At 46.0% G+C, this 26,114-nt stretch overlaps 1 protein-coding gene across 6 annotated transcripts in view; it reads right to left on the bottom strand.

The window, feature by feature from the left end:
* TSC2 (TSC complex subunit 2) overlaps nucleotides 1–26,114 on the bottom strand; it is a 58,750-nt gene that overhangs the window by 19,943 nt on the left and 12,693 nt on the right. For 4 of the 6 annotated variants that reach the window (XM_080981666.1, XM_080981668.1, XM_080981671.1 and 1 more), the window contains 12 exons: nucleotides 19,152–19,307; nucleotides 17,888–18,004; nucleotides 17,654–17,776; nucleotides 16,585–16,691; nucleotides 15,902–16,040; nucleotides 11,635–11,757; nucleotides 11,237–11,371; nucleotides 10,474–10,663; nucleotides 9,279–9,372; nucleotides 8,692–8,794; nucleotides 3,264–3,358; nucleotides 462–593 (listed from right to left, as the gene is read on the bottom strand). In XM_080981666.1, coding sequence (XP_080837792.1) covers nucleotides 462–593; nucleotides 3,264–3,358; nucleotides 8,692–8,794; nucleotides 9,279–9,372; nucleotides 10,474–10,663; nucleotides 11,237–11,371; nucleotides 11,635–11,757; nucleotides 15,902–16,040; nucleotides 16,585–16,691; nucleotides 17,654–17,776; nucleotides 17,888–18,004; nucleotides 19,152–19,307 — 1,514 coding nt within the window. The remainder of the gene's footprint in view (nucleotides 1–461; nucleotides 594–3,263; nucleotides 3,359–8,691; nucleotides 8,795–9,278; nucleotides 9,373–10,473; nucleotides 10,664–11,236; nucleotides 11,372–11,634; nucleotides 11,758–15,901; nucleotides 16,041–16,584; nucleotides 16,692–17,653; nucleotides 17,777–17,887; nucleotides 18,005–19,151; nucleotides 19,308–26,114) is intronic. The other 2 variants (XM_080981667.1, XM_080981669.1) reach the window with 2 other exon arrangements.

The following is a 26,114-nucleotide window of genomic DNA, read 5'->3' as shown; positions in this document are numbered from 1 at the left end:
TATCAAAACTTTATATCAAGAGGTCTCTTGTGCCACATGGTAAAGTTACCTTCTAGTCCATCCTATGGCTAAATAGTCTTGTGACAGCTACCCTATAAAATGCAGCACTTTTAATTATTATTTTTTAATTCAAGAAGTTGCCTTTGGAACAACCACCATTTGGGGGGAAAGGTCAAGCCCAACCAAAACCAGCTGTCTCACATCTCTCTCACATCTTTATCAATGGGGGTCTTGCAACTAAACCTACATTTGCATCAGCGTTAAATTGTGTGTCCTTTTCAATCTTAAAACAGGCAAACAGAAGAAAGCACTTGCATAGCAAACCTTGTTGGGTGGGGCTCAGTTCTAAGGAAATCATGCAAGAACCCCAGCATGCAAATCCCCTCTGTTCCATCTGCCACCCTCCCCATCATAGCAAGTAATGTGGCCGCGAGCCCAGGTGGCTCTCCAAGAATCACTACCTGTGGGCTGCATGGTCAGAGACACTGATGCTGCGGGACCGGAAGGCATCGACACCAGAGGGTTCTTTCAGCTCTTTCACTGGAGGAGAATTATTCAAGCTTTGCCTGGCATTTTTGGCTATCTTAAAGCTACTAGGGGTGAAGAACAGGCAGCGGCACCACCACCAAGACCCCACGTAAAGGAGGTGTGATTTTGCACAGGAGGAAAATCAGTGGAAGGATGGAGGTTGGAAGGCCACAAAAGTCCCGGAAGGTGATGTAAAAATAGAAACAAAAAAACAGGATGCCAAAAAAAGGAGGGAGGGGGGAATTAAACACAATAAGCAAAACTCAAAAAGCATAAACAAACATTTCAAAAATGAAAAAAGACAACAGAAAGACAGCCGACATCTCCCCCATTCTACCCCAGATTGATAAATGTTACAAAATAAAAGTGGCAGTTGGAATACTATGGAGCCCTGAGCAAAAATAATAAAAGTGTGCCTGTTCAGTGGGTAGGGAATGTGCAATATGCATTAGCTCAGAGGCACAGTTCACAAAACCCAAACCCAATTAAATGACAAGACAGAAGACTATGGAATCATCAGCCCCAACATCAAGGTCTAAAGCAGATTCCTGGGGTGAGGGCAGCATAAAGCGCAAGTAGCAACAGCTTCTGCTATTTTCCCTTCTGTGAAGTGTCTCCAGCAAAACAAAATGTACCTATGGAGTGAGCAAGTTCCCTCAGGGCAATGCCTGGCTACATTTATGCTGCTGGATCTCACTGCAACATTATCACAAAGGTTTGAGGGTGAAACCGCTGCCTGAATGACTCAAAAAATAGATAACACAGGGAGGGTGTATCTCCCGCTCAAAGAACACCCAGGGCATATGTTTGCGTGTTCCATACCCAGAAAACGAAAAGGAGCTCCAAGAGGTTCCTGGTTTTACAGAGCAGCACACACACCTGGGGTTTCTTGTGGGTTTTCTGACCAGGAAGCAAATCACACACAAACCATTTGCATCCAACCAAAGGTGCCTTTTAGGGTTGACTGACACTCCTGCTACTTTTCAACTACAAATCGTGGCTACTGCCACTCCCAGAATAATGGCAGTGGGTGTTTTGAAAGTACCTCTTGCAGAAGAACTTTTCAACTCAACAGTATCCCAACATAGTAAAATCAAAAATGCCAAGGCAAGGAAGTGGCGATGGGAGCCACAACTCAAAAGGAAAATGACGGACACAAAAAGGCTGGCTAGAGAAGTGGCGAGCCTCGTTTGTAACTCCGAGGTCAAGAATATCACCAGCTGTGCTTTAATTTGCAGGCACAAAACAATTCCCAGGGCGGCAGTGAAATGAAAGGTAGGCCATGCACCTTTGGAACTTCATGGGCCTAGTTGGAAAACTCTCTGCCTAAAAAGCTTGAGGGTATCATTGTTGAGGTGGTGAAGGGGCAGACACGCTTCATGGGCAGGCAGAGATCTGAACCTGGGTCACCCAGATTCAAAAGGCACTTCAAGCACCACATTGTTTTCCATGTGGCCCCTCCAGACTTCCTTTTTATTGTGCCTTCATGGTGGTTTGGTATCAGGGCTGTTGTGCACAATCCCACTTTCATAGCACTTTGCATCTGTAGAAGTTTTTGGGGGGACATCCTACTCTGTTTCCAGTTAGGTGCATGTCCCAAAACTTCCTGCTGAAATCCTGTAGCTTTTCATACCACAAATGTTCCAATTTATTTTTCGCTGCACTACATGTGTGAGGATACCCTCTGGTAATGTTGGGAGAAACGCTGCAGAACAACTAATAAACGGGAAGGACGTGTGGACGGACCCAGCACTAATGCAGTAATGTTGTATCCATGACATGAAGACCAAAAAGACACCACCAGTCTGGAAGGGCCCAAAGACTAATGATACAGCCAGGCCAGGAGACTGCAATGGCAATTGCTATGGAATACACCAGTACCACTAGCAAGTTCTGAACACAAGAACATCAGAAAAGCCCTGCTGAATTGGCCCAAAGGTGGCCCTTCTAGTCCAGCAACAAGTTCTCACAGCAGCCAACTAGATGCTCCAACAGGAAGCCCATAAGCAGGACGTGACTGCAGTTGGTTGTGATTCCCAACCAATGACATTCAGGGGCAAACCAACTCTGAATCCCTAACCCAAAGACTGCTGCATGGACAGTGAATGCAATGCTAGGATTGCTTTTCCCAGATGCAAAGTCAGCCAAAGCAGAAAAGCTACCCGCAGTTTTTTCAAAACCCCCACTGAAAGCAGCTTTAATGCTTTCAACTGACCATAGTTATCTCTGAACAAATCATAATGTTTTTGCAGTTTTTCCTCCCTCTCCAGATTGGGGGTGAAGAAGTCTGGTGCTGAAAAGCTTACAAAATGTTCCAGTGTAACCACCAGCTAAATGGGCTGCAACCTGATCATTACAGCAGGGGTAGGGAACGTCCAGCTACTGTTGAACGACAAGACTCATCATCCCTGACACCTGGCTATGCTGGCAGGGGGTGATGGGAGTTGGAGTCCAATGACAGTCGGAGGGCTAGAGGTCTTCCAGCCCTGCATTGCAGGATGAGAGGAGGCAAAATAGGACACTTCAAACTGGACTGAGCAATGAGTCGAGGTAGGACAGCTTTCAGCTGCAAGGGCATGGACCATCATCAGAACAAAATCAGGTAGCTTCATTGGCATAAAACCTGACCCATCAGAAAAGTTGTAGCAGCCCCCAGAAGGCAACAAATAGGTGTTTTTAACAAAAAGCACTTCAAAGTGCTGTAAAAAGAAGTGGACCTTCGGGGAACAACCTACCTCTTCGGTCTCTCATTCAAGCTGGTGCTACGAGCCCGGAAGCTGTCTTTCTCTGGTGTGTCATCAAAGGAGAGGAGGACATTTGATCGCAAACCCTGTCATAAAGAGAATACAAAGAAGAGTTGAAAGTTGCTATTATTATTATATTTACATTCATATCCCACCTTTTCCCCGGAGAGGGACTTAAGACAGCTTACACAAATTAAAACAAAATGCAGTGGTACCTCGGGTTACCAACACTTCAGGTTACAAACACTTTGGGTTACAAACTCTGCTAACCCAAAAGTAGTTGCTCTGGGTTGCAAACTTTGCCCCAGGATGAGAATGGAAATCGCTCACCAGCGGTGCGCCAGCAGCGGGAGGCTCCATTAGTGAAAGTGCGCCTCAGGTTAAGAACAGTTTTGGGTTAAGAACGGACCTCCAGAACAAATTAAGTTTGTAACCCGAGATACCACTGTACAAAAAGCTAAAAACATATAAAAGAAAAACCGTAAAAAATAATTCAACTGTAATGGAGTTAAAACAATATAAAATACAAATCTATTAGAATACAGGTAATAAAAGCAATGAAAACAGCACAATTAAAAACCGTTTCCTTAAAAACCAGCCAGTTCTCGAACGCCTGTCAGAATTGGACAGTCTTCCCCTGCCAGTGGAAGGACAAGGAGAAAGCCAGTCTGGCTTCTCTAGGAAGAGAGTTCCAAAATCCAGGAGCAGCTACTAAGAAGGCCCTCTCCCTTTCCCCCCACCAAACTGGGCCTGTGAGGGTGGCAGGACTGAGATCTTTGAGTCCAGGCATGGAGAAGCTGTGGTCCTCTGGCTGTTGTGGACTTCAATAATAATAATAATAATAATAATTTATTATTTATACCCCGCCCATCTGGCTGGGCTTCCCCGGCCACTCTGGGCGGCTTCCAAAAGAATATTAAAATACTATAATACATCAAACATTAAAAGCTTCCCGAAACAGGGCTGCCTTCAGATGTCTTCTAAAAGCCTGGTAGTTGTTGTTCTCTTTGACATCTGGTGGGAGGGTGTTCCACAGGGAAGGCGCCACTACCGAGAAGGCCCTCTGCCTGGTTCCCTGTAACTTGGCTTCTCGCAGTGAGGGAACCGCCAGAAGGCCCTCAGTGCTGGACCTCAGTGTCCGGGTAGAACGATGGGGGTGGAGACGCTCCTTCAGATATACTGGACCAAGGCCGTTTAGGGCTTTAAAGGTCAGCACCAACACTTTGAATTGTGCTCGGAAACGTACTGGAAGCCAATGTAGGTCTTTCAAGACCGGTGTTATGTGGTCTCTGCGGCTGCTCCCAGTCACCAGTCTAGCTGCCGCGTTCTGGATTAGTTGTAGTTTCCGGGTCACCTTCAAAGGTAGCCCCACGTAGAGCGCATTGCAGTAATCCAAGCGGGAGATAACCAGAGCATGCACCACTCTGGCGAGGCAGTCCGCAGGCAGATAGGGTCTCAGTCTGCGTACCAGATGGAGCTGGTAAACAGCTGCCCTGGACACAGATTTGACCTGTGCCTCCATGGACAGCTGTGAGTCCAAAATGACTCCCAGGCTGCGCACCTGGTCCTTCAGGGGCACAGTTACCCCATTCAGGACCAGGGAATCCTCCACACCTGCCCGCCTCCTGTCCCCCAAAAACAGTACTTCTGTCTTGTCAGGATTCAACCTCAATCTGTTAGCCGCCATCCAACCTCCAACCGCCTCCAGGCACTCACACAGGACCTTCACTGCCTTCACTGGTTCTGATTTGAAAGAGAGGTAGAGCTGGGTATCATCTGCATACTGATGAACACCCAGCCCAAATCCCCTGATGATCTCTCCCAGCGGCTTCATGTAGATGTTGAAAAGCATGGGGGAGAGGACAGAACCCTGAGGCACCCCACAAGTGAGGGCCCAGGGGTCTGAACACTCATCCCCCACCACCACTTTCTGAACACGGTCCAGGAGGAAGGAGCGGAACCACTGTATAACAGTGCCCCCAGCTCCCAGCCCCTCAAGACGGTCCAGAAGGATGTTATGGTTGATGGTATCAAACGCCGCTGAGAGATCCAGCAGAACTAGGAAACAGCTCTCACCTTTGTCCCTAGCTCGCCGGAGATCATCAACCAGTGCGACCAAGGCAGTTTCAGTCCCATGATGAGGCCTGAATCCCGACTGGAAGGGATCCAAATGGTCCGCTTCTTCCAGGCGTGCCTGGAGTTGTTCAGCAACCACTCGCTCAATCACCTTGCCCAAGAATGGAAGATTTGAGACTGGGCGATAGTTGGCTATCGTGGCCGCATCTAAAGATGGTTTTTTAAGAAGCGGTTTAATAACCGCCTCTTTCAGCGGGTCTGGGAAGGCTCCCTCACGGAGGGAAGCATTCACCACCCCACGAAGCCCATCGCCCAGTCCTTCCCGGCTAGCTTTTATAAGCCAGGATGGGCAAGGATCAAGGAGGCAAGTGGTTGGTTTCACTCGTCCAAGCAGCCTGTCCACATCCTCGGGGGTAACAGATTGGAATTGATCCCACACAACTTGACTAGACAGGACTCTAGCACTCTCCCGCCCCGGCCCTGCTCCCACGGTGGAGTCTACCTCTTCTTGAATCTGAGCGACTTTATCTGCAAAAAACTTTGCAAAGTCATTGCGGGAGATCATGTGGCCGCTACTGGGCCCTGATGGAGCAGGTGGTTCCGCTAAATTGCGAACCACCTGAAAGAGTCTCCTGCTGCTGTTTTCCGCAGATGCAATAGAGGCGGTGAAGAAAGTCTTCTTCGCCGTCGCTATCGCCACTTGGTAGGCTCGACACTGAGCTCTAACCCGTGTCCGGTCAGATTCAGAATGGGTTATCCGCCACCGGCGCTCTAGCCGTCTCAACGATTGTTTCATTGCCCTCAGATCCGTGGAAAACCACGGGGCTGTCCGGACTCCATGCAATCGGAGAGGGCGCTTTGGAGCCAAACAGTCAATAGCCCTGGTTAACTCCACATTCCAGCGGGCCACCAGGGAATCAGCTGAAAGGCCATCAACATGGGATAAAACACCCCCTACCACTCTCTGGAAACCATTTGGATCCATTAAGTGGCGGGGGCGGACCATCTGAATCGGTCCCGCCTCCCTGCAGAGGGGAAGGGTCACGGAGAAGTCCAGTTGCAACAGGAAGTGATCTGACCATGGCACTTCTTTGGTTTCGCTTTTACTTAATGTCAGATCACCAACATCCATAGAGGTGAACACCAGGTCTAAGGCATGCCCATGGCTATGAGTTGGGCCAGACTTATTCAGGGACAGCCCCATGGAGGCCATGCTTTCCACGAAGTCCCGAGCGGCCCCTTGTAAGGTCGTGTCGGCATGGATGTTAAAGTCCCCTAGGACAACCAAACTAGGTGTCTCCAGGAGGACATCCGCCACGACCTGAAGCAGCTCGGGCAGGGAATCCTTGGTGCAGCGGGGAGGTCGGTACACCAATAGGAATCCTGTACTGCCCCTATTGCCCAACTTCCAGAACATGCACTCAGAGAACTGGGTCTTTCCAATAGGACGCCTGGTGCAAACTAATGACTTCCTAAAAATCACTGCAACCCCCCCTCCCCGCCCACAAGGCCTGGGTTGCTGTGCGTAAGAGAAACCTGGTGGACAAGCAGCGGCAAGGACGGGCCCATCTGCTTCATCCAACCAGGTCTCTGTCACACATGCCAGGTCAAATCCTCCATCCACAATCAGGTCGTGGATGGCAGAGGTTTTATTCATCATTGACCTGGCATTGCACAGCAACACTTTCAGGTTATGTGGGTTTCCCTTGTTGATTCCAGTATCCTTCCGGTCAGGACCAGACCTGGAGGCAGGGATAGTCCTCAAACAACGACTAAGCCTGCTTCCTCGGTAATGACATGGTCTGGTCTTAGCGTAACTCCTCCTCCTACCCGTGATCACTGAGATCGGTTGTCCGAGTGCATCCCCCCCTGTGGAACCTGCCCCAGCCATTTTGTTTGCTGGGACCCACTCCCAGGCAGCCCTGACCCCTCCCCTTAAAATCAAATTAAAGCCTATACAAAAAACAAACTAACAGAACAATAAAACTATAAAAACAAAAAACAAAGTTACAAACACAACATAATTAAATTAAACAAATTCCCACACCCAACTAAACACCCACCCCACCCCACACACCCGAGGCCTCCCTGGAGCCCCATAAGCTGCGGAGGCGAGTATGGAGCCCGCCCCCATGCCCAAGGTGGAAAATGGGCTTCAAGGGGGAGCGGTCCTCCCCAAGACTCATAGGCAGAGCGGCAGCAGCGATGTCCCAAGGCCTCCTTGGAGCCTTATATGCTGTGGTGGAGTATGGGGCCCGCCCCCAGGCCCAAGGCGGAAAAAGGGCTTCAGGGGGGAGCGGTCCTCCCCAAGACTCATGGCAGAGCGGCAGCAGCGATGTCCCGAGGCCTCCTTGGAGCCTTATATGCTGTGGTGGAGTATGGGGCCCGCCCCCAGGCCCAAGGTGGAAAAAGGGCTTCAGGGGGGAGCGGTCCTCCCCACAAACTCACAGCAGAGCGGCAGCAGCAATGTCCCAAGGCCTCCTTGGAGCCTTATATGCTGAGGTGGAGTATGGGGCCCGCCCCCCGGCCCAAGATGGAAAAAGGGCTTCAAGGGGGAGCGGTCCTCCCCAAGACTCACCGGCAAAGCAACAGCAGCAATGTCCCGGGCCTCCTTGGAGCCTTATATGCTGTGGTAGAGTATGGGGCCCGCCCCCAGGCCCAAGGTGGAAAAAGGGCTTCAGGGGGGAGCGGTCCTCCCCACAAACTCACGGCAGAGCGGCAGCAGCAAGCCCCATCATCCCTGATCACTGGTCATGCTGGGCGATGGGAGTCCAGCAACATCCAGAAGACAGCAGGTTCCCTTTTCCTGGCTCAGTCTCTGTCCCCAAGCAAATTCCTCCAAGCCTTAATTCCTGTCTGCCTTCTGCTAAGATGTTTGGCTGGAGCCATATAATGACCCGGCTCACACATAATGCTAAACCAAACTGTGCAAAAGCACCAGCTCAAGAGTTCCTGGAGAAGGAGGAGGAATCTGCGCCCCCCTGCTTCCAGGTCCTCCTGCTAATGTACTGCTATGAGTCAAGCCATGGTTTGGCTGAGTACATCACCCAAACCTGAACCTGTGGTTTGCTTCCTCAAGACAAATCACAAACTGTAAAGCTCAAGAACAAAATTTAGTGTGGACCAGCCCACTGAGAATCTACGCCACATTGAAAAACCACCCCAAAAACATAGTCCCGTGGTGGAACAGGGCAAGAAGTTTCCTCCTCTGTTTTGTGGACTGCTCTGGAGGCGGAGCTCACCACAGAGCGGCAGTGTCCGTCATGGTCCCATCCTGCTCCCTGTCTCCTGTCCGGTATGTCAGCTCTTCCCTTGTGCTTCTCAGGCACAGCAACCAGCTTACCTTGGTAATAAAGGGGACAAAGTCTTTCCGAAAGGGAAGGCGGCACTTGATAAACCACATGGCTATGACATGATGCGCCAGGCACACAATGTACTGGTTAAACCTGGAAGGCATTCAAGGGGAATGATCATGTTATGGCAAAATGCAATGCTTAAAATAGTATATATGTTAATTACTGTGCAACACGTCATTAGCATCACACTGTGATATTACTTATACTAGCTGGAAACTTAGAACATAAAAAAGGTTAAGGGGAATGTTTCTATTTAACAACAGGATTTAAAGTGTGCATCATGGAAAGGCACCCAAACTCCCCACTGAAGGCCAAAAAATAAAATTTAAAGAGAAAGGCTGACAAACACACGCCATTTGTTGTGCAGACTGGAGAAACAGAGAGGACAACAGTTACGACAGATGATGTATGGTGATGTATGGGAGGGAGTTTTGCCTTGGTTATAGCTTATAGCAGCCTTTCCCAACCTGGTGGCCTCCAGATGTTTTGGGACTACAACTCCCACCAGCCTCAGCCAGCACATCCCACAAAACACCTCCACCAAAACAACCACCACAACCCACCCACAACTTACTTGGAGGGGTTTGTGTAGGGCAAGGAGATGGCAAAGACGCTGGCGTACTGTTCAGCTGCAAAATTCCTGTAGAGGGCAGGCAGACGGGCCAATGCTGGGATTGGGAAAAGAGGAAACAGTAAAAGAGTCTGGCTGCAGATGGGATGGCTAGCAGAAACCCACTTCACACACACCTTGTTTACAGGGGGGCTGGTTTGGGCATGGTTAAAACACGCCCAAACTGTTCCGTCACGGGTACAGGTTTCTCCAGCGTGAATCACAGAGGTCACCACCATGTGCTTATAATCTGGATGCCTCTCTGGAGCATGGGTGGGGAAACACCATCCTAGAGGCCAAATGCGGCCCTCCCTATCCAGCCCTTGTGACTCTCCCTGGAGCTTAGCCGCCTCTGCTGCTCTGCATCCCTCTTCAGATGCTTTGCCCTGGCTGGAATATGTCCTTGGACTGTAATAAAGCCTCTTGCCCAGATGGAGGGGCGATGGCTAGAGCATAACCTGCTGCACAAAAGATCAGTCGCACCTGTTGCTCTGCCTACCCACTGCAGACATCTGGACCCCAGGAGGTTGCCCAGGAGAGAATGTGGCCCTTGGGCTAAAAGAGCCCCTCACCCCTGCTCCAGATCCAAACGACACAATTAGCTCCACGTGCCACAGGGGGCTTCTGACTTGGCTTCCCCAAACCACCCACCACCCCTCTCACACTACATAGCAAGACACATGCAGGGTTTGGAAGGCTTTTTAAATCAGATTTATGTTGTGGCACAGCTGGGGGGGGGGGGAAGCTGCTGCTTTTCAAAAAGTCGCAGAAAGAAACTTTGACTGTACCGAATAAGAAGCTAAAAAGAGCCTTCTGGATCAGGCCAGTGGCTCATCTAGTCCAGCACCCTGTTTTCATAGTGGTCAACCAGATGCCTGTGAGAAACCCGCAAACAGGACCTGAGCACAAGAGCCCTCTCCCCTCCTGTGGCTTCCAGCAATTGGTATTCAGAAGCATTGCTCCCTCTGACCATGGAGGCAGAGCAGAGCTGCTATGGCTAGTAGCCATGGATAGCCTTATCATCCTCCACAGACTTGTCCAATCATCTTTCACAGCCATCCAATCTACCTACAGATTTTCAAAAATTGCACAGAGGGAAAGCAAAGGTCCCTTCCTCTCCTGAGCTGAAAAAGCAAGAATGGAATATGCATACACTTACTTGAAAGGAATTCCAGGAGGGGGATGGCCATGTTGGCCGTAGCTGATATATGTGTCAGCTTGACTATTAGGACAGGCAGGGCCTTGATGATGATATCTGGCATCTCAACGCTGCAGATGGAGAGAGCCACGACACACTGGTTGGCGCAGCGATAGATCAAGCCGTGCTCCAGGCAATACACCATCTCCCGCTGGGTGAAGGCAAAGACACAAACAGAACATTACCAAGCATTCAATTCAAATGTGTTTATAGGTACTTCGGTGCAGGGCTCTCTGGGTGTCCCTTTTAATTTAACAAAATTCACACATGACTATATGAACAAAATTCATAGCTTGATTGTAATAAAAGCTCCAAATGGTTTGTCTCCGCCCCGCCCCCCCAAAAAAACAACACCTACGTTAAAATGATTGTAAAAGCCAGTTTAAAAAATATATAAACAGTAAACTAAAAAGAGATTATCATACACATTAGCATTCTACATTGCTTGGATAGGTCTGCCTAAGCAAATATGTTTCAAGCAATAAGCAAGGACCACAGTGAAGGCACCTGCCTGGTGTCAACAGGCAGGGAGTTCCAGAGTACAGAGACTGCCACACAAAAAGATTGATGACTTACAAGTCTTTTGCTTCTTGTTTAATAGCTAAATGCAAGTCAAGGAAAGCCAAGCTCAAGTTAAGCCATATTTATTTATTTGGCAGCAGTGTCCTTCTCCTGGCTCACCCACTGAGCACGTCCCACTCAGTTCCTGCACATGCAATAATACCTGCTTGCTTTTGTCCAGGTGATTATGGTAAAAGATCAAAGTAGTCAGCACTGGAACCACAGCCAAATGCAAATCGTTACGGGAGAAAGTTTCCGGGGTGCCCCGCAGGCGCTCGGTCATCTTTTTGTCTGTAAGCTGGCGGCACACACAAAAAGTCACTGCTACAGAATCCAAAGGGAGGCACCCACAGGTTACCCACTCCTGTTCTGCATTGTTGCAACCCACCCGAGGGCCTTACAGTGAATAGCAGACAAGATATTCAGCAAACAACAACAGGCTTCTCCACTGGAGAGCTCTCCCATGACACTAATGCATGCCACAACTGTAGGGCAACCATCAAAAGCTCCCTAATGTGGACCTTTGTTGCCCCAATTGGATGCTCGGAGGCACATTCTTACCATAGAGCAGAGGGCAGAAGACAGCTGGTCAATGTTGCAAGGGGATGTTAAGTAAAGCACTTTGTACTGCAGAGACTCCGGTAACTTGTTCAGAACCAGCTTCAGCACCTTCCAGTCTGTCTCCTACAAACGAAAAAAAGGAAAGACACACTCAGGGGAGCAGGGGAGTTCAAGGGTGGCATGGAAAGAACTGCAGCCCGGCTGCAAATCACACTCTTTGGGCAGATAGAATGCCAGGCTCCATCTCCAGGAAGCAAGGCGGCAACCATGCGGCTACATTAAGCAACCTTTGCCAGAGCGGTGCTCCCAATGTCTTGACCTAAAACTCCCATCAGCCCCAGCCAGCCCAGCCACATGACCTTGGGGTTGACTCGAGCATGGGCATGCTGGCTGGGGCTGATGGGAGTTGTAGGCCTAAACACTGGGAGGGAACCAAGCTGGTATAAAGTCAGCATTCATATCCCCATTCCTGATTGGCAACTAGACCCTTCCAGCAGGACTTTTATTTTTAGTTTTCACTAAAAATGACTAGGTTTGATATGCAATGCTCCATATGCACTTCAGCATGATGTGCAATGTCTTTCATAAGGCACTACTCTCAAATAATAATAATAAAATTTTATTTATATGCCGCCCTCCCCAGCCAAAGCCGGGCTCAGGGCGGCTAACAACAATAAAACAGTACAAAAGTACAGCATAAACAACACTCTAAAATCATTCATTATAAAATTAATTAATTCAGGCCACTGGCAACCATTGGGCCAGAGCTCCGCGAAGATTGCCAAGGGAGGGAGTCAGGCTATGCCCTGGCCAAAGGCCTGGTGGAACAGCTCTGTCTTGCAGGCCCTGCGGAAAGATGTCAAGTCCCGCAGGGCCCTGGTCTCTTGTGACAGAGTGTTCCACCAGATCAGAGCCACAGCCGAAAAAGCCCTGGCTCTAGTTGAGGCCAGCCTAACTTCTCTGTGGCCTGGGACCTTCAAGATGTTTTCATTTGAAGACCGTAAGTTTCTCTGTGGGGCATACCAGGAGAGGCGGTCCCGTAGGTACGAGGGTCCTAGGCCGTATAGAGCTTTAAAGGTTAAAACCAGCACCTTAAACCTGATCCTGTACTCCACCGGGAGCCAGTGCAGCTGGTATAGCACCGGGTGAATGTGATCTCGCAGCAAAGACCTCGTAAGGAGTCTCGCTGCAGCATTCTGCACCCGCTGGAGTTTCTGGGTCAGTCTCAAGGGCAGCCCCACGTAGAGCGAGTTACAATAATCCAGTCTGGAGGTGACCGTCGCGTGGATCACAGTGGCTAGGTCAGGGCGAGAGAGGTAAGGAGCCAACTGCTTAGCTTGGCGGAGGTGGAAAAATGCCGCCTTTGTTATAGCTGCAATCTGCTCCTCCATGGAAAGGGAGGTGTCGAAGATTACACCCAAACTCTTAACGGACGGTGCTGGCACTAATTGCGCCCCCGCAAGAGATGGGAGTTGCCCCCCCCAATCCCATATCGCCCCGTCCCAGCCACAGGACCTCTGTCTTCGAAGGATTTAGCTTCAACCGGCTCCCACGTAACCATCCAGCCACAGCTTCCAAACATCTGGTCAGTGTGTCTGGGGCCGAGTCAGGATGGCCATCCATCAACAGATAGAGTTGGGTGTCATCGGCATACTGATGGCAACCCAGCCCAAAACTCCGAACAAGCTGGGCGAGGGGGCGCATAAAGATGTTGAAAAGCATCGGGGAGAGTATCGCACCCTGAGGTACTCCACACACCAAGGAATGGCGCGATGACAATTCCCCCCCAAGCGCCACCCTCTGTCTCCGACCAGAGAGAAACGAGCGCAGCCCTGGATCCCCACATCGGCAAGGCAGTGGTCCAGAAGTTCGTGATCGACCATGTCGAAAGCTGCTAACAGATCTAGAAGAATCAGCAGCCCCGACCCGCCTCGATCCAGCTGTCTACGAAGATCATCTGTTAGGGCAACCAGAGCCGTCTCGGTCCCATGACCAGCGCGGAAGCCGGACTGGAATGGATCCAGAGCCGATGTTTCATCCAGAAACCCACCAAGCTGTTCAGCAACCGCTCTCTCAATCACCTTACCCAGGAACGGAAGATTCGAAACCGGGCGGTAATTGGATAGATCTAAAGGATCTAATGATGTTTTATTTAAGAGCAGGCACACCACTGCCTCCTTCAGTTCCCCTGGGAATGTCCCCGTGCCAAGGGACAAATTGATGATATCCCCCAGGAGGGCCCGCACCTCGTCTGGACACGCTCTAATCAGCCAAGACGGGCACGGGTCGAGAGGACAGGTGGTGGGCTTTCCAGCTCGGAGGAGTCTGTCCACATCGGCTGGGGATATCCGGTCGAAGTGGTCCAATACTGGACCCGAGGACAGTCGAGGGGCCTCCAGTTCCTTTATTGTATCCAAATTGGCAGGGAGGTCATGGCGGAGCAACAAGGCCTTCTCCGCAAAAAAGCTCGCAAATGCCTCACAGCTGTGTGTCAAATTGTTATTTAAATTTGGCTGTCCCTCAAGGGACGTTAAAGACCTGATTATACTAAATAATTGCGCTGGGCGAGAGCTAGCTGATGCAATGGAGGCCGAGAAGTATGACTTCTTAGCAGCCTTCACCGCCATCTCATAGGTTTTCATAAAAGCCCTATAAGATGTTCTTGAGGCTCCGTCACGGGCACCCCGCCATACTCGCTCTAGCCGTCTGAGGTCCCGCTTCATTTTCCGGAGCTCCTCGGTAAACCAGGGAGCCCGGTTTCTGCGGGGTCGCAGAGGGCGCTTAGGTGCGATCTCATCGATGGCTGCCAGGAGCTGGGTATTCCAGCCCTCAACAAGCTCAGTCAATGAGTTGCCAGGGGGAGCAAGGTCCCGCAAGGCTTGGCGGAATCTATCAGGGTCCATCAGCCTCTGCGGGCGAGCCCAAACCGGCTCGCCACCTAAGCAGGGTGGGGGTGGAAAGTCAATCCTGGCTTTCAGAGCATAGTGATCAGACCATGGCACCTTCATCGAAGGAGACATGATCACATCTATACCTACGCCAAAGATCAAATCCAGCGTGTGGCCTGCTTGATGTGTGGGGCCCGAAACAAACTGGGAGAGCCCTAGTGTCGCCATGGAAGACACCAGGTCCAGAGCCTGTGAGGAGGGAGTGGCATCAGCATGGATGTTAAAGTCCCCCAATACCAATACCAACTCCAAGGCCCAGCCGGCCACTGCCTCCAATAGGCCTGACAGGGTGGCTGCTGGTGCGCTAGGTGGCCGGTACACCAGTCAGACAGCCAAGTTCTCCTCGGAGCCCCACACTAGGCCAACACATTCAATGCCGGGGATCGATGGCGATGGTAGAGCCCTGAAAGGACAATCTTCCCGGATTAATAATGCCACCCCTCCCCCGCGGCCCACAGTCCGCGACTGGTGGAGGACGGAGAAACCCGGGGGCGCCATCTCTCGTAAGGTAACTGTTGCCCCTTCGCGCACCCAGGTCTCCGTCACACAAGCCAGGTCGACCCCCTGCGAGATAAAGAAATCTCGCAGGGTGGCGGTTTTATTGCCTATAGACCTGGCATTGCACAGCACCAGTGACGGAGGTGAGTAATCCTTGCTCACCCTACCCTCGTCCCTGGGGATGGGGTGCAGATTGGAAGGGGTACGAGCGTATCCATATCTCGATCCCCTTTGCCTATAACATCTGCCCCCACCGCCATACCTCCCTCGCCCCTCCACGGTAGCAATCCCAGGCCTCATAGTAGCTTCCATTGATGGCAATTAATGTTATTCTTTCGCAGCCTAAAACAATAAAACCTTAAAACAATAAAAACAAAAAACAAAAACAACCCAGAAAACAATAAAACAATACAAATAAAAACTGCAAAAATTACAAATTCATCAAAATCTAACAAATTCCCAAGCCCACCCAAACATCCATCCCACCCCCATATATAAAAAATTGAAAGGGAAAGGGAAATATTTAAAAAAAAAAAAAAAACATGTTAAAAAGAACTCTGCACCCCTCCGGGTCCTCCTGGACAGTAGCAGCATTAGTGGCAACAACCATCCTTGTGAGGCCCCACCCTGGGCCAGATAGTAAGTAGCAGGAGCAGTCCTTGTGAGGCATGCCAGTGATGGGCAGGGCCAAAGAAGGCAGAGCCATGGATGGGTTATGGAGAGTCCCAAGGGCCAGAAAGAGAGCTGGAGGGCCACATCCAGTTCCCCATCCCTGATCTGCAGCTTGGGATCCAGTTACCAGGTTTTGGTTCATCACTCACTTGCTTCAAGCACTGGAGGAGGACTCCAAAGAAAACAGAGTAAGGTAAGTGGCCCATACGAATGCCCGTGCTCTGGGGAGGCACACTGGGGCTTCCCGAGGGAGGGGAGAGGGTGCCGGCAGGTTTCTTCTCTGGTTCCCTGTGACATAAGAAGAAGGAAAAATCAGCCTGCTGCCAGACCACAGCGTCTTGAAGAAGCACAACTGACAACTACCTTACGAAGAACCCATGTTCCAAGTGGCTTTATTTATCTTTAAAATATTTACATGCCACTTGTCTGTGCAAAGTGGATTAACAATGATAAAAACCCATTACAACACACACACACACACACACACCCCATTACTACCAAAACCCTTTAAAAGAATGGAAACCCATTCAAATCTTCCAATCACATAATCTACTATCCTTAATCCAGTAAATGGGAGAAAGCTTACTCATGCGAAGGCCAATTGAAACAAATAGGTCTTTAAAGGCCTTTCAAAACCCCTGAAGTGTCACTGCCCAGTGCAGACCTACTGGGATTTCCAAAGGCACAAGGGCCACCACTGCAGAGCTAGAGGCTGGGCCCACCAATTGAATTGAGATTTCAATTTCTGGGCAGCATGGTACAAGGGAGCCTCAGATTAGAACATAGCAGAACTATTTTTGGGAAACAGTGGCTACAATCAGACAAAACCTACAAAAAATCGCAGAGGCAGTAGGGGCTGAATTTCATGAGCCCTTCTTTGGTAGCCAGGCCCAGTCGGTGGAGAGAGTCAGCCCGAAGCGAGAGCAAGAAGTCAAATACCTAAAAATAAGCAAGAGAAAAATAATTAGCCTAGCGTTCCCCCACATGCACCAAGGCAGGTTCAGAGATCTTCTCAATCCAATCCAAGCAGTCCTGCAATGTTTCTAAAAGATGGTTGCACTTCAAGCAGCAGGGAGTTCCACAGGAGCAAAAGAGCGACGGAGACATCAACTCTGCAGGCCAAGGTAGTGAACTGGTAGCCCACGGGGCCTAACCACGAGGACAAGCAAGCAAGCAATTTGCCATGACTCACCAGATGCAATTTACCACCAGCAGGAGTGGTGAAATCCATAGCAGCAGCGAGACTTGCAAGCCCCTGCCAGCAGGTCAGAGCATTCAAGAAAGAGGGAGGAGCACTTTGGACTGAGCCATCCTCTCTGCCAAACCCAGCACAGCAATGGTAGGAAAAAATCAACTGAGCAGAATGTGCAGGGTATAGGAATTGCCTATTCCTCCCTTCCTGGGAGGAATTGCCCATCTCTGGGTGTCCTCCTCCATCAGACAGAAAAAAAAAATGTATTTATTGATAGGACATAAAAGAGAGAGTGTTATCCAAGAAATTTACAGGTAGGGGCTGAGGGGTATGATTATGTGACAGTTGGGGGAAAGCACACTCTGTTAAACACTGAGCATGGAATTAAGTTCCTCAGAATAATTGAAAAAGGGAGGGGGAGGAATTCAGCCCTTGCTTGAAAACTGTGTGGGTATTGCCTGCTCAAATCTTAGAAGCCAAAGGGAGGGAGGAAGTACAGTTGGTGAAGTGAGCTGGGGGAGATCTCTGTGCCCTGCATCACACCCATTGCTGCATCTCAGGACTTAACAAAATCAGAACAAACTTCTGGAAAGTTAGCAGCAATATCCCCTTGCAAGCACCATTTGGAGCCAGTTCTCTCCTCCTTGTCATCTTCCCTGCAAGTCCTGCAAGTTTGGAGGTGGGACTGAGAGATGCACAGATTCCTCACCTGCAGCCGGATGCTGCTGGCGACTGGGAGGCTGTATCTGTGTTTATAGTGGAGCTGAATGTGGAGGATCAACATCTCATAGACGCGGGTGGCGTGGCTGGGGGGGAAACTGTAGAGTTTTGTCTGAAAGGAGGAAAGCAAGATGTTGTCAAGAGGAAAGCCAGAATTTATTTATTTTTAAACTAAAAAGCCCAAGAGGAAACCACCCCGGGGCTCAACAACCTGGTCACTTACCTGGAAAATGACCAGAAGGCCCAGGACTGCTGTCTTCACATCTTCTAAAGAAGCAGAGTAAGACAGCAAGTCTCTTTCCTCTAGTTCAGCGGGAGGCAGCAGGGAATGGGAAGCAACCTTTTCAGGGAGAGAGAGCATACACAAGCTTTGCAGAGGGCCAAGGCCCACAATTACATAAGGATTGCAAAAAAAGTGCTAGGAAGGCAAGAATAAATACCCCTGGCAACAGCAGAGCTACATAAAGTATACAAAGCAACAACACCCACATTCATCCCATACATTTAAAGCACTACGATGCCACTGTCATGGCTTCCTGCAAAGGATCCTGGGAACTGTAGTTTGTTAATGGTGCTGAGAGCTGTTAGCAGACCTCTCTTCCTCTCCCGGAGCGACAATCCTCAAGTGGTTTAACAATCAATCCATATTCACTGGGAACGATTGGGAATTGCAGCTCGTGGGGGTCTCTGAGTAACTCTCAGCACTCTTAACAAACTACAGCTCCCAGAATTCTTTGGGGGAAGTCAGGACTGTTTAAAGTAGCATCATAGAGCTTTAAATGTTGTGAATGAGTCCTGCATCTCTCTAGAAGAAGCAAAATGGTATCTTTGCCTGGACCAACAGGCTGTTTTGGAGATTTTCCATGCTTGTGAACCCAAAAGGAGTTTCATATGTGAGTTTTTAGATCTGATAATCAGCTATTTTATAGCTGTTATGTCTCAGCCACGAAAATAGGACAGATTCCATTTTCATCAGACTTCACATGAATATGCTAACATGTGCTGCAGCATAGCCAAGCTTGGTTAGGTGGCTAGCTGTGTCCATAACACCCAGTGACGTGCCATCTGGTTCTTCATTTTCAGAGATTTCAGTGGAGTTGCTACTTCAGGAAATCTTAATACTTTAATATTTGTAGGTTTCATAACCAAGCCATTGTCCTGACGACTACGGAACACAGAAGAAACAAATAATTTGTTGATTGAAGGTTTCTACCCTGATCCAAAACAGAGTACCTGATGATGCCTATGCAAAATTAAACGGCAAAGGTCTTTAGATCATTACCCGAAATTGACACACTGCCATCCCCCCTGCAAAAACACACTCAGCTTTGCAAAACCAAACAGGATATTCAAACCAGCAAAGCTCCTCAAGTTCATAATGCAAATCCCTCCCCAAAGCACAATTTCTTCCCTTGTTTTTGACATTTCCTGAAACCAGGCACAGCTCCTGCTGCCAAAGCCCAGAGCTGAGCTGACAGCTGCCTCACCTTCTCTATGATATCCAACAAGCTGTTGAAGTGGTGGGAGGTGCAGCCTTCTGCCAGGTCCACCAGCAGCTGGGTGGCCAGTTTGCGGACTTGGTGGTCTTTGTCTTCTTGGATGTGGGCCAGCTGGGAGAGGACCACCAGGTTAATCAACTCCTCCTGCAACAGGACAAGACTTTTGTGAGCTGGCTAAGACAGAGTGGTTTAACAAGGCTGGTAAAAGAAAGAGGTGGAACATTGATTTTGAGAGTTGTGCTAATACTGTATTAGTAATTTTTCACTGTAGGTTTCTACTGTTTCTATAAACGTATGGTGAATATGTTTTATGAAAAACCAGGGTAGAAATATTTTAAAAGCACTAGAATGAAGATAAAATTGAGAAGGTGCAAGCCAGGAAGCTGGGGGAAGGTCCAGACAGCTCTTTAATTGAGGGTGTCAAAAAGTCGGACTTCCGGTGGAGCGCGGAACCCGTTACAGGCGAGGGTTTTTTCCGATGGGAAAGCCCTGGCTTTTTTAGCCGAAAAAGGAGGTTTTTAGGGCGCAAAAACCTCTGGTTGTACCTCTGGAGGGTGTCTAGGGGTTCAGGTTCCCGGCGGTGCCTAAAAAGCTGCCCGTCCGGCCGCCAGGTAGCCTCCGTAAAAAGAGGTGAAGAGTGCGGCGGAACGAGCAGCAGGCGATCGGGCGGCCATAGCAGCGGCTAATAAGCGAAGCCCCGAGCCTGTGGGAGATAGCGCTCCGCTCTCAAAATAAAGAAATTCGGATGCAGAACATCTAAAATTGCTGGAATTGACGAGCAGTAAGAGCAAGGAAGTCTCCGAATTAAAAAGAGAAGAGCTCGAGTTCAGCGGACGTCTGGCTTCATTTAAAGACACAGGTTGTATGCAGAGCCTAAAATGAAAGTAAGTTGCCGCTAGCGGCTACTATTATCGTCTCCCCTGTAACAATTTAACTTTCTCCAGAAGAAAGAAGAGAAAGAAGAGAAGGGAGGACTTTAAAAAGGGGAGCAGAAAATTTTTGCGAATGAAGTGTGATCTCAGCGTTAGTGAAGCAGTGGAAAGACAAAGAGGACTATTCTATTACATCTCTGTGACTCTGTGAGTGCATTTCCACGCTAAGAAAACCTCTGACGCCATATTGGGCTAAGAAGGACTCCTGATGTTATAATAAGTGACTTTATAAGATATTCGGTTTTACCTTTTTTTTTTCTTGAAGAAGGTGGTTTTTGGTGGTTTGTTTAACATCTTTTACATCTGTTCTCTATCTTTGTTAGGAACTTTAAATTAGTGAAAATTGGACTTTAAAGAGAACTGTTGGAGTAGGGAAGCCATTTAAGAACCACTCTAAAATTTGGTAAGGTTGGACTCCCTCTAGTGGTTCAAATTAAGCATTATTATTTAAAGTAAGAAACCTCCGTAGAGGTAATCTAAGACTGTGAAAGAAAGAAAAATCGTCTTTAAGAAATCTCTTCAATTCCTAACGGAAAATCCTCCAGGAATTATTTACTATAGAAACCCATTTCTAAGGGACAAATTTGCTTCTAAGGGATAAATAAAATAAATATAGATAATTACAGATAGTTTGGAATTTGGAATGTGGAACTTGAACATATTGAAAATTACAATTTGACTTTATATTCACTATCTTTGTTTTCTGGAGTTTGGACTTTATATTCTCTACATTTGTCCTCTGGAGTACTTTTGGACTACCAATTTAAAGATAATTGTTTTTGGAGCTCTTATAGACCCTCAAATCAGAGACAGTTTAATAAATGTTCTGACTGGATTAGCTCGAACGGGGGCAAGAAGAATACAGATTAACAACTAAGCTTCTTCAACCTGTGGAGGACGAGACAAAATCTAAATATATGATTTTGAAGGCGAACCGTTAAAAAATCTGTAAATCATAACCCTTCTTTCTTTTAAGTTAGTATTGTCAGTTTTTGATGGACATTTCATTGATATTTAATGATAATAGTAATTGTTACTAGTTGGGAATTGTCTAGAAATTGTATAGTTTAATTTTTTGATATCTGATATTTGATAGTTGAGGAAATGTCGCATACACAAAAAAAGGGGGTAGAGGGGGGGACCCCAACAGATAGAAGAGCTTCAAAACAGGAAACAGATTTCAGAACAGAAATATTGAAGATGTTTGCAGAAATTAAACAGAGCGAAAAAAATTTGGAGACAAAATTAGAACAGGTTGATAATAAAATTGGGAAAATGGATAAAAAGATTGAGGAGACAGTTAGTGAGTTAAAAGGGCAGATTAAAGAGGTCTCAAAGAGAGTGGACGAGGGACTTAAAAAGACAAAACATGAAATGAGAGAGATGAAACGGGAAGAAGAGAAGATGAAAAAGGAGATTGCAGATTTAAACAAAATACAGGAAGAAATAAAAGACTCTATCGCAATGAATGATCTAAAACAGAGAGAAGTGAATTTGAGATTGAGGCAAGTACCGGAAATACAAAATGAAAATATAAAAGAAAGATTGGTAAAAGAAATTGCGCAGTGGATGGAGTTATCGGAGGAAGAAGTGGCAAAAACAGTACAAAATGCATTCAGAATGAAAATAAGATCAAGAACAGTAAAGAAATTCCCAGGTGATTGCTTAATAACATTTAAAGATAGAGAGATGAGGAATCAGATTTTGCAAAGGAATAGAGAGAAGAGATTATATATTGATGGGAATTATATAATTATCTTTAAAGATATTCCAATAAGGTTGTTGAAACGAAGAGAAGCTTATAAACCACTGGTGCAACTGCTTAAGAAAAATAAGATTGATTTTAGATGGGAATTTCCGGAAGGAGTCTCGTTTTTTTATAAAGGGGTAAAAAGAAGATTAACTAGTCCGGAGGAAATTGGAAAATTTACAAGGAGATATAAAGAGCTCCAAGGGGGAGAGGAAGAGGCTAAAGGGGCAGAAGGAGGATTAAACTTAAGGGAGGAATTCGAATTAAGAGAAGAAGAAGAAGAAGAACACGTTGGGAGAGAATCAGAAGAAGAGGAAGAAGACGAAGAAGGAGAAGAGATAGAAAGACTATAAGGTAAAACTCAAATCTAAACAGTGATAAGAAGAATGACGTTAAAACTATGGAACTGGAACGTGAATGGGATGAATGATAAGAAAAAACGGAACAAGATCGAACATATGTTAAAAAAGAAAAATTTAGACATCATATGTTTACAAGAAACGCACGTGATTAAAAAGCACAGGAAAATTTTGATAAATAAAAGGTTAGGGAATGAATTTATATCCTCGAATAAAGAGAAAAAAAGAGGTGTTGTATTATATATTAAAAATAAAATTGAATCTCACCAATTATTTAAGGATGAAGAAGGCAGAATCATAATGGTTCAAATTAAGTGGCAAGGTGAAAAATTGATAATCGTTGGGATCTACTCACCAAACGGGAACAAGACGGAATTCTTCAGATTATTAGAGGAGAAATTATTTGAATACATGGACCAAAAAATCATAATAATGGGGGATATGAACGGTGTGGTTTCAATAGAAATGGACAGATTGAGAAGAACGAAGAATAAAGAAGGGAAATTACCTAAAACATTCTTTTCGATGACAAAGAATTGTAACTTAGTAGATATTTGGAGGCTCAGACATCCTCTAGAGAAGCAATTCACATACCACTCAGAGTCGAACCAATCAATGTCAAGAATAGATCAAATATGGGTATCAAATGAGCTAACTCCAAGAATTCAAAAAATTGAAATACAGGCTAAGGTGATTTCGGACCATAACCCAATAGAAATGGAGCTAAAAGGTTTTGAAGAGCGAACTTTTAGGTGGAGGTTGAATGATAACATATGGGACGACCAAAAGTTCGTCGAAAAAGCACAAAAAAATCTAGATAATTACTTCAGGGATAATATGGATAAAGGGACAAAAACGAGTGTGGTGTGGGATGCAAGTAAGGCAGTGATGAGGGGCCTCTTTATTCAGCAGAATGTATGGAAAAGAAACAACAAAGAAAAAAAGACAAAAGAGATCTTAGAACAGATTATGAATAAGGAACAAAAATTGATAAAAAAACCTAACAATGAGAAGATATTACAGGAAATAAAGATTCTCCAAACCCAATTTGCGATGTTAATAAATAAAGAGGTTGAATGGAATATCAAAAGGCTAAGACAAAAAAACTTTGAGTTTGCCAATAAATCAGGAAAATGGTTGGCCTGGCAGGCTAAGAAAAGGAAAGAACAAAGTACAATTAATAAAATTGAGGTAAATGGAGAAGAAATAACAGACCCGAAAGAAATTAGGAAAAGATTTTTAGATTTTTACAGACAACTATATAAGAATAAAGAAAAGAATAACAAGAAGAAAATAGAAAGATATTTGAAAGAGAAGATGGTGAGAAAGATCCCAACAGATCAAAGGGAACAACTGAATGCCCTAATATGTAAAGAGGAAGTAGAAGAAGTCATAAAAGAATTAAAAAGAGGGAAAACACCAGGTCCGGATGGACTTACATCTAGCTATTATAAAGAGATGAGAGATACGTTGATGGCCCCGTTGGTAGAAGTAATGAACAACATTTTAAAAGAAAAGGACATTCCAGGAACATGGAAAGAGGCATTTATTACAATAATACCAAAACAAGATTCGGACTTAACCCAAATTAAGAATTATAGACCTATCTCGTTACTGAACACAGATTATAAGATCTTCACAGGAATCCTAGCTAAGAGATTAAAAAAGATATTAGTAAAAATCATACATAAAGACCAAGAAGGTTTCCTACCGGGCAGACAATTAAGGAACAATATAAGAAATATAGTCAATGTTATTGAATATTTGTCCGATAGGTGTGATAAACCAGCAAGCTTAATATTCGTAGATGCAGAGAAAGCCTTCGATAATGTGATCTGGGAATTTATGTTGAAAAATTTGGAGGCTATGGAAGTGGGTCATGAATTTTTTAATGGTATCGAAGCAATCTATACAGAACAGAAAGCTAGGTTGATTATAAATAACATCATCACGGAAGATATTAAAATATCTAAAGGAACAAGGCAGGGTTGTCCGCTTTCGCCATTGCTATTTATAGTGGTCCTGGAAGTTTTATTAAATGCAATAAGACAAAATAAGCAAATCAAAGGGGTGACATTAGGTATAAATGAATATAAAGTTAAGGCCTTCGCGGATGATGTGGTTGTGACTCTGGAAGAACCTATAGAAAGTACAAAAGAAATTTTGGATGAGATGGAACAATTTGGAAAATTAGCAGGATTTAGATTGAATAAGAGGAAGACCAAAATGATAGTTAAAAATATGGACCAAGATAAAATTGAATTATTAAAACAACAAACGGAGATAGAGGTAGTCAAAAAGGTTAAATACTTGGGAATTTGGCTCTCGGATAAGAATATAGATTTATACCAATATAATTATATCCCTATGTGGAAAGGAATAAAGAGGGATTTAGAGGTTTGGAATAGATTGAAACTATCACTATGGGGAAGAATATCAATGGTAAAAATGATGGTGCTTCCTAAGTTGTTATTTTTATTTCAAACTTTACCCATACTAAAAGGTACAAAAATTTTCGGGGAATGGCAAAAGGCGATTTCAAGATATGTCTGGGAAGGAAAGAAGCCTAGAATTAAATTTAAGTTATTGACAGATGCAAAGGAGAGAGGAGGCTTCGCACTACCAGACATGAGATTGTATTATGAGGCAGCATGCCTGTGCTGGTTAAAAGAATGGGTAAAATTGGAAAACAAAGAATTATTAGATTTGGAAGGGTTCAATAACAAATTTGGGTGGCACGCGTACCTATGGTGTGACAAAAAGAGAGTACATAAGGGATTTGGAAATCACATTTTTAGAGGAGCACTAATAGAGGTTTGGGATAGATATAAAAATATACTAGAACCAAAAGTCCCACATTGGTTATCCCCGTTAGAAATAATGTGTGTTAAGAAAACTAACATGAGAGGAAAGTGGGGAACATATGGAGAAATGGTTACCAATGAAGGAGGGAAGTGGAAAATGAAATCATACGACCAAGTTAAAGCATTAACATATGATTGGCTACACTACTTCCAGATAAACGAAATGTTTAAAAAAGAGTTGAAGGAAAGGGGGTATGCAGAAAAAGAATCAACCTTCCAAAAGGAAATAATAAATAACGAATTTAAAAATCTATCAAAGATGTATAAAATAATGTTAGAGTGGCACACGAAAGATGAGGAGGTGAAGTCAGTGATGGTACAGTGGGCAAGGGACTTAGGATATAATATTCAACTGGAGGATTGGGAAAGGTTGTGGAAAGAGAACATAAAATTTACGGCCTGCACGTTATTGAAGGAAAATATGATGAAAATGCTCTACAGATGGTACCTGTCACCTGTAAGATTGGCAAAGATGTATAAGGTAGATAACAAATGCTGGAAATGTAAATGCAAAGAAGGGACATTCTTCCACCAGTGGTGGGAATGTAAGAAAGTAAAAAGCTTCTGGGATGAGATCTATAATGAGATGAAGAAGATGTTAAGGTATACCTTTGTGAAAAGGCCAGAGGCTTTTTTATTAGGTGTTGTAGGGAAGGACATTAGAAGGAAAGATTGCAAACTTTTCCAGTATGCTGTAACAGCTGCCAGAATCGTATTGGCTCAGAGGTGGAAGCAGGAGGAAATTCCAAGGGTAGAAGAGTGGAGAGCAAAATTAATAGAATATGCAGAACTGGACAAATTAACAAGGAAAATCAGATATATTAAAGACCAAAAATTTATAAAGGACTGGGAGAAATTTGTGTGTTATCTGGAAAATAACTATGGTGCAAATACAACGCTGGCGGGTTTTAAAGAGGCTCTGTAAAGAATTTATGAATATTGTTTAATAGAAATAATGAGGGAAGGGAGGTGTAAATGGCAATATGGAAGAATGGAATGTGTACCAAAAGGATAACTATGAAAGAATGTCAGTGACGTTGAAGGAA

This window comes from Podarcis pityusensis (assembly GCF_964106645.2).
Source record: "Podarcis pityusensis genome assembly, chromosome: 14".
In the NCBI taxonomy this organism is placed as follows: Eukaryota; Metazoa; Chordata; class Lepidosauria; order Squamata; family Lacertidae; genus Podarcis; species Podarcis pityusensis.
Note: the sequence above shows the minus strand (reverse complement) of the source record. Positions and strands in the feature narration are given on the sequence as shown.